The following is an 18,869-nucleotide window of genomic DNA, read 5'->3' as shown; positions in this document are numbered from 1 at the left end:
CCTATGGGTGTCCCCAAGCTAATACATTTCACTGCAATGTACTCCATTACCATGAAATGAAAACCATTTGAAGTACATGCAAAATATGTGGGGGGGGGGGGGGGGGGCGGGGGGTTTAACGTGCTTTTCAAATATCAGTGTGAGCACGTCTGAATGAGTAATCCATTCAGCTTTCCACCACAGGAAAGAAAAGAGAAGCATCAGGAACCTGCCTCAGGAAGCCCTTACCCCTAACTTCCCTTCAAAACAACTACCCCCAAAAAAAGAATGTGATTAAAGAGAATGAAAAATACCAGAAACCGCCTGCCTGTACGCTATAAAGTGGCTGCCATGTACCAAGACGAGCTACCAAAATACACGAAAAAAACCACTTCACTTATGCAGTCTTCAGCTAGATTTATTACTGCAGCTGATATACTCCAAAAATGGGAGAGGAAAAATCATCAGATAACGCAGGGCATGTATATCAATATTTAAACAAATAATCCTGCTGCATCATCACCGGCATTAAAAAAAAAAACCTCACTCCTATTTCAGGAGTAACACATTTTTTGTTTGAATCTTCCAAAAGATTAAAAAAAAAAAAATTAACACTTTATGCTTTTAATGTTCACAAAACAAGTTTTTTGATTCGATTTCTAAAAACAGCCACTTAACTTGAATGCAGTGTATCAATCACCCCGGGACCAATCTGCTGCCTCAGGGGGAGAAAAAAAAAGATTCTTTTTGTGCTCATCCTGCTTACTTAATCTTTGGGCTCACCACATTCAAAAAATGATGAACTACAGCAGGACGTCAAATTTTCTACCTAGCATAAAAACCAAGAAGGCCAGCTCGAGTATTGTGTTCAATTCTGGTCGCCGCATCTCAAGAACGATATAGTGGAATTGGAAAAGGTGCAGCGAAGGGCGACTAAAATGATAGCGGGGATGGGACGACTTCCCTATGAAGAAAGACTAAGGAGGCTAGGGCTATACAGCTTGGAGAAGAGACATGATAGAGGTATATAAAATAATGAGTGGAGTGGAACAGGTGGATGTGAAGCGTCTGTTCACGCTTTCCAAAAATACTAGGACTAGGGGGCATGCGATGAAACTACAGTGTAGTAAGTTTAAAACAAATTGGAGGAAATGTTTCTTCACCCAACGCATAATTAAATTCTGGAATTCGTTGCCGGAGAAAGTGGTGAAGGCGGTTAGCTTAGCAGAGTTTAAAAAGGGATTGGACGGTTTCCTAAAGGACAAGTCCATAAACTGCTACTAAATGGACTTGGGAAAAATCCACAATTCCGGGAATAACATGTATAGAATGTTTGTACGTTTGGGAAGCTCGCCAGGTGCCCTTGGCCTGGATTGGCCGCTGTCGTGGACAGGATGCTGGGTTCGATGGACCCTTACCTGCTTATAATCGAATGAGAAAAACGCCCAAGTTCCGACCTAAATCGGGAGATGGACGTTTATCTCACAAAAACGAATAAAGCGGTATAATGGAAAGCCGATATTTGGACGTTTTCAACTGCAATTCGTCGCGGATGCGGACAAAGTTGATGGGGGCGTGTCAGAGGTGTGGCGAAGGCGGAACTGGGGCGTGGTTATCTGCCGAACAGAGATGGGCGCATTTCACCGATAATGGGAAAAAAGTATGCGTTTGTAGCTAGAATTTAGGACACTTTTCCTGGACCCTGTTTTTTCACGAATAAGGCCCCAAAAAGTGCCCTAAATGACCAAATGACCACTGGAGGGAATCGGGGATGACCTCCCCTGACTCCCCCAGTGGTCACTAACCCCCTCCCACCACAAAAAATGAAGTTTCTCAACTTTTTATTTTCACCCTCAAATGTCATACCCAGCTCCCTGACAGCAGTATGCAGGTCACTGGAGGAGTTGTTAGGGGGTGCAGTGGACTTCAGGCAGGTGGACCCAGGCCCATCCCCCCTACCTGTTACAATTGTGCTGCTTAATGCTTATTAGTCGTCCAACCCCCCTAAACCCACTGTACCCACATGTAGGTGCCCCCCTTCACCCCTTAGGGCTATAGTAATGGTGTAGACTTGTGGGCAGTTGGTTTTTGAGGGGGATTTGGGGGGCTCAACACACAAGGGAAGGGTGCTATGCACCTGGGAGCTCTTTTACCTTTTTGTTTGGTTTTGTAAAAGTGCCCCCTAGGGTGCCCGGTTGGTGTCCTGGCATGTGAGGGGGACCAGTGCACTACGAATCCTGGCCCCTCCCACGAACAAATGCCTTGGATTTATTCGTTTTTGAGCTGGGCGCTTTCATTTTCCGTTATCGCTGAAAAACAAAAACGCCCAGCTCACACATTGTTGAATAAAACATGGGCGTCTATTTTTTCCCAAAATACGGTTCGGTCCGCCCCTTCACGGACCCGTTCTTGGAGATAAACGCCCATGGAGATAGGCGTTTTCGTTCAATTATGCCCCTCTTAGTCTCTTCCCAGTGTGGCATTACTTATCTACTTATGTACTTATGTAGAAATCACTGTGTCTTCTCCAGCAGACCAACTACAAAGACCAGTGTGAGAGGAAGTGATCTTGAGGGGACTAGGGGGCAGGGAATGTACAGGTAGGCCATGCGGCAGCGGGTGTGTGTGTGTGTGGGGGGGGGGGGGGGGTCCGTCCTTTCGCGGATTTTGTGTGGAAATGTTGAATTCCACACGACTGGGGAAATCTGCTCAAATTCTGAACTCTGCAGTTACGCAGAATTCTGGGAGGAGTACATATTGCACCGATTTTATATTTCCCATAAACATGTTTCATATTGCACTAATTATTTGGTAACATTTTGAATGGTGCACGGTTTCTGATAGGTTGGTCGTCATCAAATAAGTAGTTTTTTTCTAAAGAAGAGATATGAGTGTTCTAGACGGACTGAGGTAGGTAGGGAATTCCATCTGGGGATGATCTTGAACGAAAATAAAGTAAACTGGGAACTGTTCTGAATATCGACCAGTGCCTAGTTAAGTTCTGGGTGACCGCTGATACCCAGACATTCAATGATGGGAGCCGTGGATGTACCAGCATTGCATATCCAGGGCCAGCTGAGCCCGTGGATATGAGCGGCTCAGACGACACTTAGCACCGCAGGCTGAATATTGAGTGGATACTTTCTATGCTTCCTTGGAAAGGATGAAGCAAACCCTCTTACAGGATGTGTTATCACAGGTGCATATAACATTCTTGCTATGAAATGTACATCACTTTACAGTGCTCATGCATCCTTCTGAGAAAGCCTGATCTTTTCTGCTTCACGACTGGAAAACCTCTAACCTCGGTTTATTTCTGCTTGAAGATTAAAACATGAAGATGTTAGTGAAAAATACCATTTTCTGAAAATTCCCTATGCTGTTCTTTCAGTGCTGAGAAAGCTGTACATAACTGATAAAAAAGTTCAGAGCTTTCACATTGCAGTGTTTTGACTTATCCTCACCCACTGTCCCATCTGAGGGCTTTATCCAGGGCAAGTTTTAACGCATCAAGGACAGCAAATCTTCCCTGAGATTAGGACCTACCAAAACATGTAAACAGGCATTAAGCCTTCCTTGACACTTGCTTTCCACATTTACTGAAAATTTCTTCAGCTATTGGGGAAATTGTAACAAATGACAGTTTAAATTAAAACTGAAGTGCCAGATGCAGACTTTCCAGTGGCACTGGTGCAGCTGTGATGGAGTCAACAGGCTGGAGAAGCACAAGCGGAGCAGCCTCTGGAAATAGGAAAAGGAGCTCCAGAGCCTGAGGTGGCCTAGAACAGGCTTGATCAACCTACGGGCCCGTGGGCCAGAATCCGGCCCACCAAGTGTTTTTTTTTTTCTGGCCCTTGGACGCTTGGCAATTCTTGTGGTGCTTAAAGCAGGATTCCTGCTTCCGTAAGTTTGAGCCACGTGGTACCAGAAGTTCGGATTGGTCTTGCAGTTTCAAGTCTCATGAGACTTCAAACCGTTGAGACCAACCCAAACTTCTGGCACCATGCAGCTCAAGCTGGCAGAGAGCAGTTGCGGGGGGGGGGGGGGGGGGGGGGGAAGCAGGAATCCCGCTGCTTCTGCAGCTGAAGCTAGGTGAGAGGAAACAGACTGGGTGAAGTCTTGAGGGGTGGGGGTGGGTATATGAGAGAGAGAGAGACGGGATGAAGGCTGGGGGAGGGTCAACGCACCTTTGTATTTTATCACTGTTTCACTAACAAAAAAAACAGCACCAGGGGCCTTTAAAAATGGAACACAGTTCTTTAATGAATGAGCCTTGACAAAAAGACCCGACACGGGCCGTGTTTCGGTGACTAGCACCTGCGTCAGAGGTCACAGTGATGACGTGGAAAACTTGGGGAATAACTCAAATATATTCCTCTACAATATATTATTCCTTACCCCACGTCTCATATTTGGATACAGAAAGTGAAAGTGCCTTGGTGCTTTGTAGCTTTTACTATATGAGACGTGGGGTAAGGAATAATATATTGTAGAGGAATATATTCGAGTTATTCCCCAAGTTTTCCACGTCATCACTGTGACCCCTGACGCAGGTGCTAGTCACCGAAACACGGCCCGTGTCGGGTCTTTTTGTCAAGGCTCATTCATTAAAGAACTGTGTTCCATTTTTAAAGGCCCCTGGTGCTGTTTTTTTTGTTTGGACTTTAGTTTGTACTTCGTTCCCTCTCTTTTGTTATATCCAAATCACTGTTTCACTAAACATGTGCAAAGTATGATGGTGCATGTTTTGGCCCTCAGTTTTACAAAATATAAAATGTGGCCCCCGACAGAAAAAGGTTGAACAAGCCTGAGCTTCCATACTCTGATACTCCACACTCGTACTCCCTGATAGGCCTCACCTCTTCCCAGTCTGCCCCTTCTTCCTGTCCATGCTACTAAAGATATATCCCAGCTGTCAACACAATGCAGGACGACTTGTAGGACATCACTCCTTATCCAAGAAAGGTGTTTGCCGTTTTCCATTCTTTGTACTCTACCAGATCAGCTTGTACACCCAACACCCCTCCCTCCCCATGCAATAATAATGTTTATTTTGATTTTTAGATTCATTATTTGCCTTTTCCAAACCTGGGCTCAAGGCAAGTTACATTCAGGTTCACAAGCTAATGGTGATGTGACTTGATCGAGGTCACAAGGAGCATTAGTGGGAGAAGCTTAGCACCAAACCTATAATGGCATTACGGCAATTCTATAGCAGCATTACGGCGCATCTATCCCGCTATAAAATAGTAGCACAAAGCTGGTTTGATATGCCGAAACTTAGGCAAGGCAGCTTACACCTGGTGAATGGAAGACCTCAGATGGCACGTGTTAAGTGCACCTTGCAATGCGCGCATCTGATACGAATCTATAAGGTGTGCGCATTGCTTGGCGGAACACCCATGACACGCCCATGACCTGCCAACTGCAAAAGCCCATTTGCTGGTATGCTCCATGCAAATAGTGTGCCAATCTTATACAACAGCATCTAGCACATACACATATAAATGCCAATTTGTGACATCATTCCTGCGCATAAATGTACCTATTCCATACTTCCATGCATGGGTGCATAGGGAGAGGAATGGCCGGTAGGAAAAAGGAGGTGATGATGCCCCTGTATAAGACTCTGGTGAGACCTCGTTTAGAAAATTGTGTACAATTCTGGACACGGCACCTTCTAAAAGATGTAAACAGCATGGAGTCGGTCCAGAGGGAGGCTGCTAAAATGGTTAGTGGTCAGCATAAAGCTTATGGGGACAGACTTAAAAGATCTCAATATGTATACTTTGGAAGAAAGGCAGGAGAGAGGGGATATGATAGAGACATTTATATACCTATGTGGCATAAACGCACAAGAGACGAGCAGTGGCGTACCAAGGGTGGGGCGGTGGGGGCGATCCGCCCCAGGTGCACACTGCTGGAGGGGTGCAGAGAGCAGCTGCGCGCCTGTCGGCTCCGCTGGTTCCCTGTTCCGGGGCACAGGGAACCAGTGGAGCCGTGCGGCTGCTCCCAGCAGCTAAGAATGCACCTGGGGGGGTATGGGGGTTGATGCGCCGGGGGGGGGGTGTCCTTGCACCAGGGGAGTGGGTGTCGTGCTGCACCCTGGGGGGACGGATGCCGCTGCACCCGGTTGGCAGCCAACCAAGGATCTTCACTGGAGACGAGTCTCTTTCAGTTGAAAGGACACTCCGGAACGAGGGGACATCAGATGAAGGTGAAAGAGGATAGACTTCTTCATGGTCTTTATTTGCCTACATTTCTCTATGTTTCTATTTATGATTGCAATTGGAGCCTAAATTTAGGTGACCTTTAAAAAGTTACCTCTTTAAGTGACTAAGCAGAGTTACTACATCTTAGACAAATTAAATTACGGAAAGTTGTTATCAAGATTCCACCATAACAATACATGGTGACTTTCTAGGTTTATCGATCCTATTTATTTATTTATTTAGATGTATTTACTGCCTTTTTGAAAGAATTCACTGAAGGCAGCGTACAATAAGAATAAATCAAACATAAGCAGCAGACCATTACAGCAGTAAAAATATTCAAATAATACAAAGTATGGCATAGTACACTACTTACAACATCAACACAATACGTAACAGAATAGTTTAATAGACAGTTGAGAGTGTAAGCAAAGATGGAACATATAGATAGGTAAAACAGTAAGAGAAGTTAGAAAGTAAGGTGACAAGGGAATGCCACGGGGTCGTTCCTCTCGGAGACAGTATGAATTTGTCTCAATATACCCTGACGGAAGAACAATTGCAAGTGTTAAACTTGGAATTGGGGTATGAACCAACTGCATCGCATGACCCATTCTGCCTTCAAGTTGCCTTATATAGGTTTTTATAGAAAATGACAATGTAAAATCTTTTTCCTTGACCACCCACAAACAGTGGATATATCTATATGTAAACCGATGAATGATATAATTTCCACATTTAAGGATTTATTTATTTATTTTATTTTTGTTACATTTGTGCTTTCCCACTCATGACAGGCTCAATGCGGCTTACATGGGGCAATGGAGGGTTAAGTGACTTGCCCAGAGTCACAAGGAGCTGCCTGTGCCTGAAGTGGGAATCGAACTCAGTTCCCCAAAGTCCACCACCCTAGCCACTAGGCCACTCCTCCACTGTTGCTACTATTTGAGATTCTACATGGAATGTTGCTATTCCACTAGCAACATTCCATGTAGAAGTCGGCCCTTGCAGATCACCAACGTGGCCGCGCAGGCTTCTGCTTCTGTGAGTCTGACGTCCTGCACGTACGTGCAGGACGTCAGACTCACAGAAACAGAAGCCTGCGCAGCATTCTACATGGAATGTTGCTAGTGGAATAGCAACATTCCATGTAGAATCTCCAATAGTAGCAACATTCCATGTAGAATCTCCAATAGTATCTATTTTATTTTTGTTACATTTGTACCCCGCGCTTTCCCACTCATGCCAGGCTCAATGCGGCTTACATGGGGCAACGGAGGGTTAAGTGACTTGCCCAGAGTCACAAGGAGCTGCCTGTGCCTGAAGTGGGAATCGAACTCAGTTCCTCAGTTCCCCCAGGACCAAAGTCCACCACCCTAACCACTAGGTCACTCCTCCACTCGTATTGCGAGACCTTGAAAACACTGAAAGAAGCTGGTATAGATTTCAGGATAAAGTCAATCTGTCATATCAACCGTGTACAGCATTAAGAGTGCTTCAAAGTGAATCTTTAGTTTTTGTATTGAAGGCGGATAAAGAGGGAGCCACAGTGGTGTGGGGGAGAGAACATAAGCAGCTAGAGATGTCAGCAGTCTATGACAAATTACAGACTGATCCAGTGGAAGAATTGAGAAAGCACATAAAAGTATTGGTGGATAATGCTTGCAAACAAGGAATAATAACATCTAAGGAAGCCAGAGTTTTGATGTAACTAAATCCACAGAGACCAAAAATTTATTTTGTGCCAAAAAAATCCATAAATAGATGGAACATCCACCAGGTCAGCAATTTCGGAATAACTGTACACAATTTGTGGATCAGTTTTTGAAAAGGACAAGTAGCAAAAATCTCATCGTTTATAAAGGGTTCATCGCATTTTCTCAGGGAACTGATATAAGTGCAGGACATTACTGAACAAATGTGGTTTGTAACTCTCGAAATAGTATCACTATCAGTGGCGTAGCCGAGGGTGGGCCCGGGTGGGCCCAGGCCCATCCACTTTTGGGTTCAGGCCCACCCAATAGCAGCACATCTCTAATGTGGCTGGCAGGGATTCCCAAGTCCCACCAGCTGAAAACTCCCAACTGTCCCTCCTGCATACCTTTTAAATAGCAGATCTTTGCCTGCTACAAGCAGCGACTGATACATACTGTCCGCACCGGCCCTGCAGCCTTCCCTCTGATATATTCCTGCTTTTGCAGAAACAGGATGTTGCACCAGAGGGAAGGCTGTGGGGCCATCATGAGCACTGTGTATTAGTTGCTGCTCATTGCCAGGGAAAATCTGCTATTTAAAAGGTATGCAGGGGAGGGGGATGTTTGAGAGACCATATGGCATGCAGGCAAGAGAGAGAGAAAGACCAAATTACTTGTGGGACAAGGCGGAGTTCTTCTGCCCACCCATCTTGGGCCCAGGCCCACCCAAAATTGGGTGTCTGGCTAAGCCTCTGATCACTATATACACAAATCCCCCAAAAGGGGGCGTTGGATATTAAACAGCAGATAGTATAAGAGAGACCTGGTCCACAGAAGATTTCGTCAAAATTTATTAGGCAACTGGCCAGATTGGTGATTCAAAAAATTTACTGTTGGTATCGAGATCAACACTACCAACAGACAGAGGGGGTAGCGATGGAAGCAACTTTAGCCCCGTCAGTAGCCACTCTATATATATTGCAAGATTAGAATCTCAGTTTATTTATCCCTCATAAAGGTTTAAAGTGGTTAAATTTTGGAGAAGATTTTTGGACAACATATTTTTTTTCTGTGGAATGATACTGAACAGTCTTTGAATGATTTTGTCATCTGGCTTAATACTTTAGGTGTGAATATTAAATTTATCAAATCAGCAAGTTTAATTTCAGGAAGAGGGTCGATTATCTTCTTCACTCTATCGGAAACCTGTGGAATGCAATACATTGTTGCAATTTGGAAGTTTTCATCCCTATAAATTAAAATATAATCTTCCAGTTAGTCAATTCCTCCGAGTAAGGAGGATCTGTTCCTCTCTGGAAGATTTTAAACATCAAGCCAAGTTATTGGAAAAGAGATTTTTAACTAGGGCACATCCCATGTCAGCTGTTAGGAAAGCATATCTGAGAGCTCGGTTTGCCCAATACCCACTATTGTTACAGAAACATTATAGAGAGGAGGATAATAGGTTTACATGTGTTCTTCCTTTTACCAAAATGAGTCAACAGGTGGTACAGATTTTGAAAAAGCACTGGCATGTTATGCAGCTACATCCATGCTTTCTGGGATTTCCTGTTATTTCCTACACATGATGCAAGACAGTGGGGGAATTTGGGGGTAGCAAAAGATATCATGAGCCTAGACCTAGGGAAGAGACGTGTGTACATCAGGGATGTGGATGGTATCAATGGTGTCAGTTGGCTTTGGTGGGTCCATCATGGACAGATCCACAGACCGGGTATTGTTTAATATCTAGGAGTAACACAGATTATGATACAAAGAATGTAATATACATTACTAGCCGTTCAGCCCGTAAAAACGGGCTAGTATAGGAGGGGGGGGGGGGGTTGAAAGGCCCCCCACCCCGCCGCCGAGTTCGCCGTTGAAACAGCGAGGGCACGCGTCGCAGCACACAGCTCTACTGCTGAGCTGCCGTCACCGTGGCCTTCCTTCTTCTCTGCCTGTGTCCCGCCCTCGTGTGACGTAACGTCGTCGAGGGCGGGACACAGGCATAGAAGAAGAAGGAAGGCCGACGGCAGCTCAGCAGAGCTGTGTGCTGCATGACCTCGCTCTTTCAATAGCGGACTGAGGGCCTGACTGGGTGGAAGGTGGGTGGCGGCGGTGACTCCGGGTGGGGGGAGCATTAGCGACAACGGTGTCCCTCGCAAATGTGCAGTAGAGACCCTCTCTGTTCCGCCCTCGTCATCACGTATTGACGTGGGGGCAGGGCAGAGAGGGTCTGTACTGCGCATTTGCGAGTGAGTACGACACTCGCCATTTATATATATTGATTCTCTGCCTGTGTCCCGCCCTCGTGTGATGTAACGTCGTCGAGGGCGGGACACAGGCATAGAAGAAGAAGGAAGGCCGACGGCAGCTCAGCAGAGCTGTGTGCTGCATGACCTCGCTGTTTCAATAGCGGACTGAGGGCCCGACTGGGTGGAAGGTGGGTGGCGGCGGTGACTCCGGGTGGGGGGAGCATTAGCGACGGCGGTGTCCCTCGCAAATGTGCAGTAGAGACCCTCTCTGTTCCGCCCTCGTCATCACGTATTGACGTGGGGGCAGGGCAGAGAGGGTCTGTACTGCGCATTTGCGAGTGAGTACGACACTCGCCATTTATATATATTGATTCTCTGCCTGTGTCCCGCCCTCGTGTGATGTAACGTCGTCGAGGGCGGGACACAGGCATAGAAGAAGAAGGAAGGCCGACGGCAGCTCAGCAGAGCTGTGTGCTGCATGACCTCGCTGTTTCAATAGCGGACTGAGGGCCCGACTGGGTGGAAGGTGGGTGGCGGCGGTGACTCCGGGTGGGGGGAGCATTAGCGACGGCGGTTGTCCCTCGCAAATGTGCAGTAGAGACCCTCTCTGTTCCGCCCTCGTCATCACGTATTGACGTGGGGCGGGGCAGAGAGGGTCTGTACTGCGCATTTGCGAGTGAGTACGACACTCGCCATTTATATATATTGATTGTATGTCCCTGCAATCTGGTATATATAGGGAGAAGCAGTCGCTCCATTAGATAATGCCTTACAGAGGATAAATATTGTATTGTCACTCAGAATGTTCAAGCACCTCTGGTAACCCATTGGTTGGCTTGCCAACATACAGTAGTAGACCTGCGATGGCGGATAGATCATATAGAGTTAGGGAGGGAGGGAGGTTCTATAGACACATTGTTAAATTATAGGGCGCACAGATGATTTTTAAGTTGAAAACAGAGACACCAAGAGGGTTAAATCTTGAGTTGCAGTGGATGTCATTAATATAGACCAGTCAGGGAACAGGGGTGGATGACGTAAGCACTAGGAAGTGGTATATAAAGTAAAGAGAGAACGCCGCCACCGCCGTCTTGGCAGAGGTTATCCCATTAAATTGGAGCTAAGCTGGCGCTAAAGGCGATTGTAAGTAAGAGTTAGAACCTAATATTTCATGTTTGGGAAGTTAAATGATATTTATTTTATTTATTTATTTATTTATTTATTTGTTGCTTATATCCCACATTTTCTCACACAGTGTTTTATATTTTCTAGGGGTCAGTCCTCGAAACAGCCCATAGAGGCGAAACATGCATGTCGGATGTTGTGTCCCCCCCCGTCTGGCATTTTTCTACTTAAAATTTTAAGATGAGTATTAAATAGTGGAAGATACTAAGTGAATTCAAATAGTATAAGTTTTGGGGAAGCAATGACGAGGTGGGTGCAGGTAAGTCTTGCAATACTGTGAAGTCGCTAGCAAGTTGCATTGCTGAGGTTTCCAATATTATTCTAGAATTCTAGATATATCTCTTCAAACAAGATTGGTTTCTATAGACTTTTTCTAAACACTGACTGCGATCGATATTTGTTTACGGTGGGAGTGCAAGGCATGATTTAATTTAATAAAGTTGCACATGAAGTCAGAGAGATGATTAAATGTTACCTCAGCTAGGGTAGGAGTGGATAAACATGTCCTGCTGCAGTATGTGCAGCCCGTGTCACTCCTTGTGTGTGTGAGTGAGAAGTTAAGTTACTTCTTCCATTAAAGGCTTATATACTTCATGCTTGATGTATGATCTATAGGATTATAGAGGATGTATGGTTTATGATTTGTTTTTGTACTTAAGTAAATAAGTTTACACTAGCTCGCCTCCAGCGTTCCCTTCCCTCTCAGTGTCCCGCCATCGCGGAAAAACGAAATGACGTCAGAGGAGGATGGGACACTGAGAGGGAAGGCAAGGGAAGGTTGGAGGCAATGCAAGCTGAGCCTGCCGCTGCTGCGACCTCAGGTATGAAGGGGAAGGGAGGGGAGAATCGGTGGACATGGATGAGATGGGATGGGAGGGCAGAGGAGGGGCAGGGAGAATCGCCGGACACGGAGGGGAGGGGAGAATCGCTTGACAGGGAGGGGAGGGCAGGGGAGAGAGACGAGAACACGCTTACACGATACCCTTGCTAGCGCCCGTTTCATTTTTTCACGAAATGGGCTTTTTTCCTAGTATAATAATAAAAAGAAGCACAGAAACAATTACCTCATTATCCCACACAACAGCCCAAAGAATAGCTGCTGGACACTGACGGCAGCATCTTAAAAAGCCTGAACAAAAAATCTATCCCATCCCCGCCTGTACCTGCAGGTACTTCCAACACTAATAATGCAAAGGGAAAGAAAAAAAAAGAGATGGGGAATTTATTTTTAGCAAACACGTCAAGGGATTAGGATCAAAGATGGAACTTCGGCACAGCTGAAGATTTTTTGCTGTGACCTCTGTCTAAGCATCCTAGATTGATGTTGACAGAGTTCCTGGGACATCGCTTAATTTCAACATATTTAAACAAAGTTGTATAGAGTTCCAGGAAACCTACATACACCACACTTCAAAGACTCCTGAGGCACACGGCTGCTGTGTCGAGTCATCCTGGTGTATTTTCAATAAACATTTTCTACTAGAATCATTTTTTTCTTCTTGTGGTTTTTGGAAGTGTCATCTTTGACCCTACTGCTTTGACACGTTTGTTCACAGTCGTAGGGACTGTTGCTCCTCCACTTCTACTGGATACTTCTCCTATGAATTTATTTTTAGAGCAGATTCAATTATTCTAAAGGTTCAAACAATTTCAAAGTAATCTTTTGGCACTAATATATTTTTAGATAACTTAGGTATTGCACCTGCAGAAAGGCAAAGCCTTGATTTCTAAGCAGCTGTGGAGCCAGTGTTCCAATAGTGTATTGCAAGCCTCACTCTGATGCTCCAACAGCCTCTCTCAGTATATTGCAAGCCTCACTCTGATGCTCCAACAGCCTCTCTCAGTGTATTGCAAGCATCGCTCTGATGCTCCAACAGCCTCTCTCTCTGTGTATTGCAAGCTCACTCTGATCTCCAACAGCCTCTCTGTGTATTGCAAGCCTCGCTCTGATGGTCCAATAACCTCTCTCAGTGTATTGTAAGCCTCACTCTGATGTTCCAACAGCCTCTCTCAGTGTATTGCAAGCCTCGCTCTGATACTCCAATAACTTCTCTCAGTGTGCAAGCCCCACTCTGATGCTCCAACAGCCTCTCTCTGTATATTGCAAGCCTCACTCTCATGCTCCAACAGCCTCTATCTGTGTATTGCAAGCCTCACTCTCATGCTCCAACAGCCTCTCAGTGTATTGCAAGCCTCAATCTGATGCTCCAATAGCTTCTCTCAGTGTATTGCAAACCTCATTCTGATGCTCCAACAGCCTCTCTCAGTGTATTGCATCCTCGCTCTGTTGTTCCAACAGCCTCTCTCAGTGTATTGCAAGCCTCGCTCTGATGGTCCAATAACCTCTCTCAGTGTATTGCAAGCCTCACTCTGATGCTCCAATAGTTTCTCTCAGTGTACTGCAAGCCTCATTTGGCTTTGCCAGAGATTTGGAGTACCCTCCCATGGCAGTTTCTCCCATCGCCGTGGAATTCCTATGGATCCAGAAGTCATACCTGAAGGATTCCCGCAATCCTCATTCCTGTGCATCTCTCTAACCCAGGCCTATGACACAAAGGGCTGGATCCAGTAAATGGTACCCAAATTTAGGCACCAGAAAGATCTGCACTAAAGCTCGTATTCTATAAAGGATGCTCTGTGCCAAACACCCTTTATAGAACAGCACTTAGTGGTGATTGCCATGCCCAATTTTGGGCACAAAGACTTACGCTTACTGAATCATAGAGTAAATCCTGGCATGCAAGTTGGGCACACAACCCAGCAATTCTATAACACTGCGCCTAAAGTTCTGTAATGCCCCTTCTCACGGCCATTTCCCCTTTGATTTGCAGATGAAACACTTTGGGCATACAGTGTTATAGAATACATTTAAGGCAGATGCATGCATAAGTCCAAATTACTGCCAATTAATGCCAGTATTTGATTGTTAACTGTTCATTAGCTAATTAATTTGCACACACATTTGTCCTGCGCACCCACATTTGGGCAACCTTTACAGAATCCTGGGGAAAAGTGTCCCGCCTCTTGTTAAACAAGACGTTTGCACTCAAACCGCAGGAGGCCAGATTACCTTGCATGCGGGCTTCTATCCTTCGAATGAGCTCATAAGACTTAGATCGGTCCAGCAGGGTGCGGATGGCAGGGAGGGGGTCCAAGATGATGGTTTCAGGATGAGTATCCACATAGTCCTGTGTACAAGAAAGAGAGGTAAAGCTTGTAAACAAAGCTTTTTTTTTTTTAATAGAAAAGAAAAAGATGAAAAGGGATACGGTGAAACTGTAATATAACTTCAGAATGAGAACCAGAGGGTAAAAGATGAAAAGTGATGAAATGGAAACATGCAGTCAGGGGTTATTTCCTTTTATACAGTCCCTGTAACAAGCCTCTGGAATAGTCTATTATTGCAGTCCCTTTTTTTTATTTATTTTAGTTACATTTGTACCCTGCGCTTTCCCACTCATGGCAGGCTCAATGCGGCTTACATGGGGCAATGGAGGGTTAAGTGACTTGCCCAGAGTCACAAGGAGCTGCCTGTGCCTGAAGTGGAAATCGAACTCAGTTCCTCAGGACCAAAGTCCACCACCCTAACCACTAGGCCACTCCCTCCACTGTTGCTACTATTTGAGATTCTACATGGAATGTTGCTATTCCACTAGCAACATTCCATGTAGAAGTCGGCCCTTGCAGATCACCAATGTGGCCGCGCAGGCTTCTGCTTCTGTGAGTCTGACGTCCTGCACGTACTCACAGAAACAGAAGCCTGCGCAGCCTTCTACATGGAATGTTGCTAGTGGAATAGCAACATTCCATGTAGAATCTCCAACAGTAGCAACATTCCATGTAGAATCTCCAGTAGTAGCAACATTCCATGTAGAATCTCCAATAGTATCTATTTATTTTTGTTACATTTGTACCCTGCGCTTTCCCACTCATGGCAGGCTCAATGCGGCTTACATGGGGCAATGGAGGTTTAAGTGACTTGCCCAGAGTCACAAGGAGCTGCCTGTGCCTGAAGTGGAAATCGAACTCAGTTCCTCAGGACCAAAGTCCACCACCCTAACCACTAGGCCATTCCTCCACTGTTGCTACTATTTGAGATTCTACATGAATGTTGCTATTCCACTAGCAACATTCCATGTAGAAGTTCGGCCCTTGCAGATCACCAATGTGGCTGCGCAGGCTTCTGCTTCTGTACATACAGGATGTCAGACTCACAGAAACAGAAGGCCTGCGCAGTAGAATGTTGCTAGTGGAATAGCAACATTCCATGTAGAATCTCAATGGTATCTATTTATTTTTGTTACATTTGTACCCTGCGCTTTCCTAAAACACCAGCTGACTGGTGAAATGTAGAGTTTGTGATACATGTGTTGGCATAGAATTGGGCTGATCAAGATGGGATTAATGTATATCTTTTTAATTTTGTTTTAGGTTTTTTTTGAAGGGGTATGTTGATCACCCCTGATTTTAGGTATGTATTGATACTTATTGGATTTGAGCAAATCCATTCAACATTTTATATATGTCTAATGACTATATATGTTTTGATCACACTTTTATATGTTTGGAAAGTGGTTTGTGTTATCTCCTCCTCCATTTTACTTTTGAATGTGTAATGCATTTATTGTACTTTATTTTATCATTTGCTGTTATGACTTTTTATATATTTGAGAAGATATATATATATACATAAATTGAGATGATGTTATTACTATTTTTATGTTTTATTTGTAGTTTTACCCCTGACGCAGCCTGAGGGCGAAATGTGCCACGTCGGGTACTGTTTTATCTTGGTTTGAATAAATTATTTCTTTGTTTTTTATCTATGTGTATCGGTCTACTTTTTATAATAGACTGAGAGAAATTAGGGCTGAAATTTGCGATTTGGGAACGCATGTCGGTGTGGTGGAGGAGGGGATGGAGACTCTTAAGCAGGACATGGGAAACTGCATAAAGTAGTGAATACTGACACGCTGGAATTGCAACAACTCAGGGAGCAGGTGGAAGACCTGGAGAATAGGTCGCGCTGAAACAATTTGCGATTCAAAGGAATCCCTGACTGGATATATTTAGCAACTGTGAAGCAGTGATTCGAGAGTTGCGTGGGTACATTTTGAATCCTGAGGAGGGTGGTCAACTACCAGACCGCCGCATCCAGACAGCGCATAGAGTGGCTGGCCCGCAGCGAGAATCCACCCGAGGGACATTGCAGTGCGTTTTGCTGATTTCCCCCTAAAGGAGAAGATATTGTCTAAAGCAAGGCAGCAAAGCAGATTCTTTTGAAGAACTGTAAGATTGGAGTGTTTCAAGATCTGGCATGGATCACTTTGCAAAAAGCGTCTATCCTTTCAAGAAGCCTCCTCAAGCCAGCACAACACAGAGGAACCAAATGTCTCAGGACAGGGAAGTGGCAAGGGCACTGAAGTAGACCCACTGCTATGGCAGAAACCAAATCCCCTCCCTTTTAGCACAAACTGCACAGAAATCTTCCTCAAAACTACTAAGTGAAGAACAAAAACACAAGCTCACTCCACCCTCCCTCAGGAGGACTGGAGTCCCCTAGATTTGTCAATCTTCCAGAACATGCACTAGCACAGAAAGCTGAGACATCAGAAGCACCCTGCAAATAGGATGCAGGCAAAACCTCAAGATTAGAGGAAAAAAACACAATAACTGGAGCCAAAGGGTTCAGCTTCCTGGTTCTACAGCCACAGAAAATACCAAGTCAAAGCAAACCTTCTCCAGTTACTGCTCCATCCAACTTACAAAACCTGCTGCATTCTTCCCAGCTTTCGTGTGCGTAACAGATATTGCTTGGGGGGGGGAGGGGGAGTTGAGGATAAAGAAAAGGAAAGAAGAAAGTTAGTGTGAGAAATGATGACAACAAAACTGTTGAAACAAAGGAGTATAGAGAGAGGTGTGACCAGCAGAAGAAAGGGGGTATTGATGCCCCCTAAATCGTTGGTGAGGCCCACCTGGAGAATTGTGTTCAGTTTTGGAGGCCGTATTTTTTAAGGATGTAAAAAGAATTGAAGCGGTGCAAAGAAAAGCTACGAGAATGGTATGGGATTTGCGTTACAAGACGTACGAGGAGAGACTTGCTGACCTGAACATGTATACTCTGGAGGAAAGGAGAAACAGGGGCGATATGATACAGACGTTCAAATATTTGAGAAGTATTAATCCGCAAATGAACCTTTTCCGGAGATGCGAAGGCGGTAGAACGAGAGGACATGAAATGAGATTGAAGGGGGGCAGACGCAAGAAAAATGTCAGGAAGTATTTTTTCACGGAGAGAGTAGTGGATGCTTGGAATGCCCTCCCGCGGGAGGTGGTGGAAATGAAAACGGTAACGGAATTCAAACATGCGTGGGATAAACATAAAGGAATCCTGTTCAGAAGGAATGGATCCTAAGGAGTTTAGCCGAGATTGGGTGGCAGAGCCAGTGGCGGGGATGGTGCTGGGCAGACTTATACGGTCTGTGCCAGAGCCGGTGGTGGCAGGCGGGACTGGTGGTTGGGAGGCGGGGATAGTGCTGGGCAGACTTATATGGTCTGTGCCAGAGCCAGTGGTGGGAGGCGGGACTGGTGGCTGGGAGGTGGGGATGGTGCTGGGCAGACTTATACGGTCTGTGCCAGAGCCAGTGGTGGGAGGCGGGACTGGTGGTTGGGAGGCGGGGCTAGTGCTGGGCAAGACTTCTACGGTCTGTGCCCTGAAAATGGCAGATACAAATCAAGGTAAGGTATACACAAAAAGTAGCACATATGAGTTTATCTTGTTGGGCAGACTGGATGCACCGTGCAGGTCTTTTTCTGCCGTCATCTACTATGTTACTATGTGTGCCTTTATGTGCAGGTGCTGGTGTACATGTAGAAGGCTTTATGATACACAGTTTGCATCGCTGCAGATTAAAAATAAGAAAGGAAGCTAGCTGTCCTTAATACTGCCCCCTCTCTCTCAAAGGGGCACATGTGTCCCACTGAAGGGTTCAGTCATTTGTTCCGCTCCATATGTTCAAATACATCCAGAGAAATGGGCCACAGGATGAGATGGAGTGAGGAAGGCCATGATGTAATGCACAGAATAGGCGGTAGAACAGAAAAGGGAGGGAAATCAGGAAGAAGGGTGTGAGGAAAACAGATACTAGATTTCAAGAGACATGGGGATAGATCCCAAGGATCCTTAGAGCAGGATGTGAGTAGAACTGAAATCCCAGGAGATGTGTAGTATTTCAGTGGGCAGAAAGTGCAGAATGGATAGGACTGGGGGGGTCTTTGTATGCCGTCAGTGTCTACCATCCATCTACACAAGACTTACACCCTCTCCTCCCTTTTACAAAGTTAAGCGGCAATGCCAACACAGCCCATTCACTCTGAATGGGCTGTGTCAGAATTACCGCATTGGCAGCCGCTAGCACTGCTTTGTAAAAGGGTGGGGGGGTTAGCTTGCTAGTTTGATCAGTAAAGGGCAGTCCTCCTGTCTTACTGTTTGCCTGCTTACTTTTTAAGTTCTTTTGGAAAATATTGTTGTGCTATGTCATCAC

General features: G+C 45.4%; 1 protein-coding gene across 1 annotated transcript in view; it reads right to left on the bottom strand.

Annotated features, from left to right (window-relative positions):
* The window catches only part of ITPK1 (inositol-tetrakisphosphate 1-kinase), a 299,388-nt gene that overhangs the window by 70,488 nt on the left and 210,031 nt on the right, over window positions 1–18,869 (bottom strand). The window contains exon 4 of the mRNA XM_030214763.1: window positions 14,396–14,513. Within this exon, the coding sequence (XP_030070623.1) occupies window positions 14,396–14,513 (118 nt within the window). The remainder of the gene's footprint in view (window positions 1–14,395; window positions 14,514–18,869) is intronic.

The sequence above is a fragment of the Microcaecilia unicolor genome, chromosome 9, assembly GCF_901765095.1.
Source record: "Microcaecilia unicolor chromosome 9, aMicUni1.1, whole genome shotgun sequence".
NCBI classification, from domain to species: domain Eukaryota; kingdom Metazoa; phylum Chordata; class Amphibia; order Gymnophiona; family Siphonopidae; genus Microcaecilia; species Microcaecilia unicolor.
The sequence above is the reverse complement of the archived record's forward strand: the minus strand, read 5'-3'. Positions and strand labels throughout refer to the sequence as shown.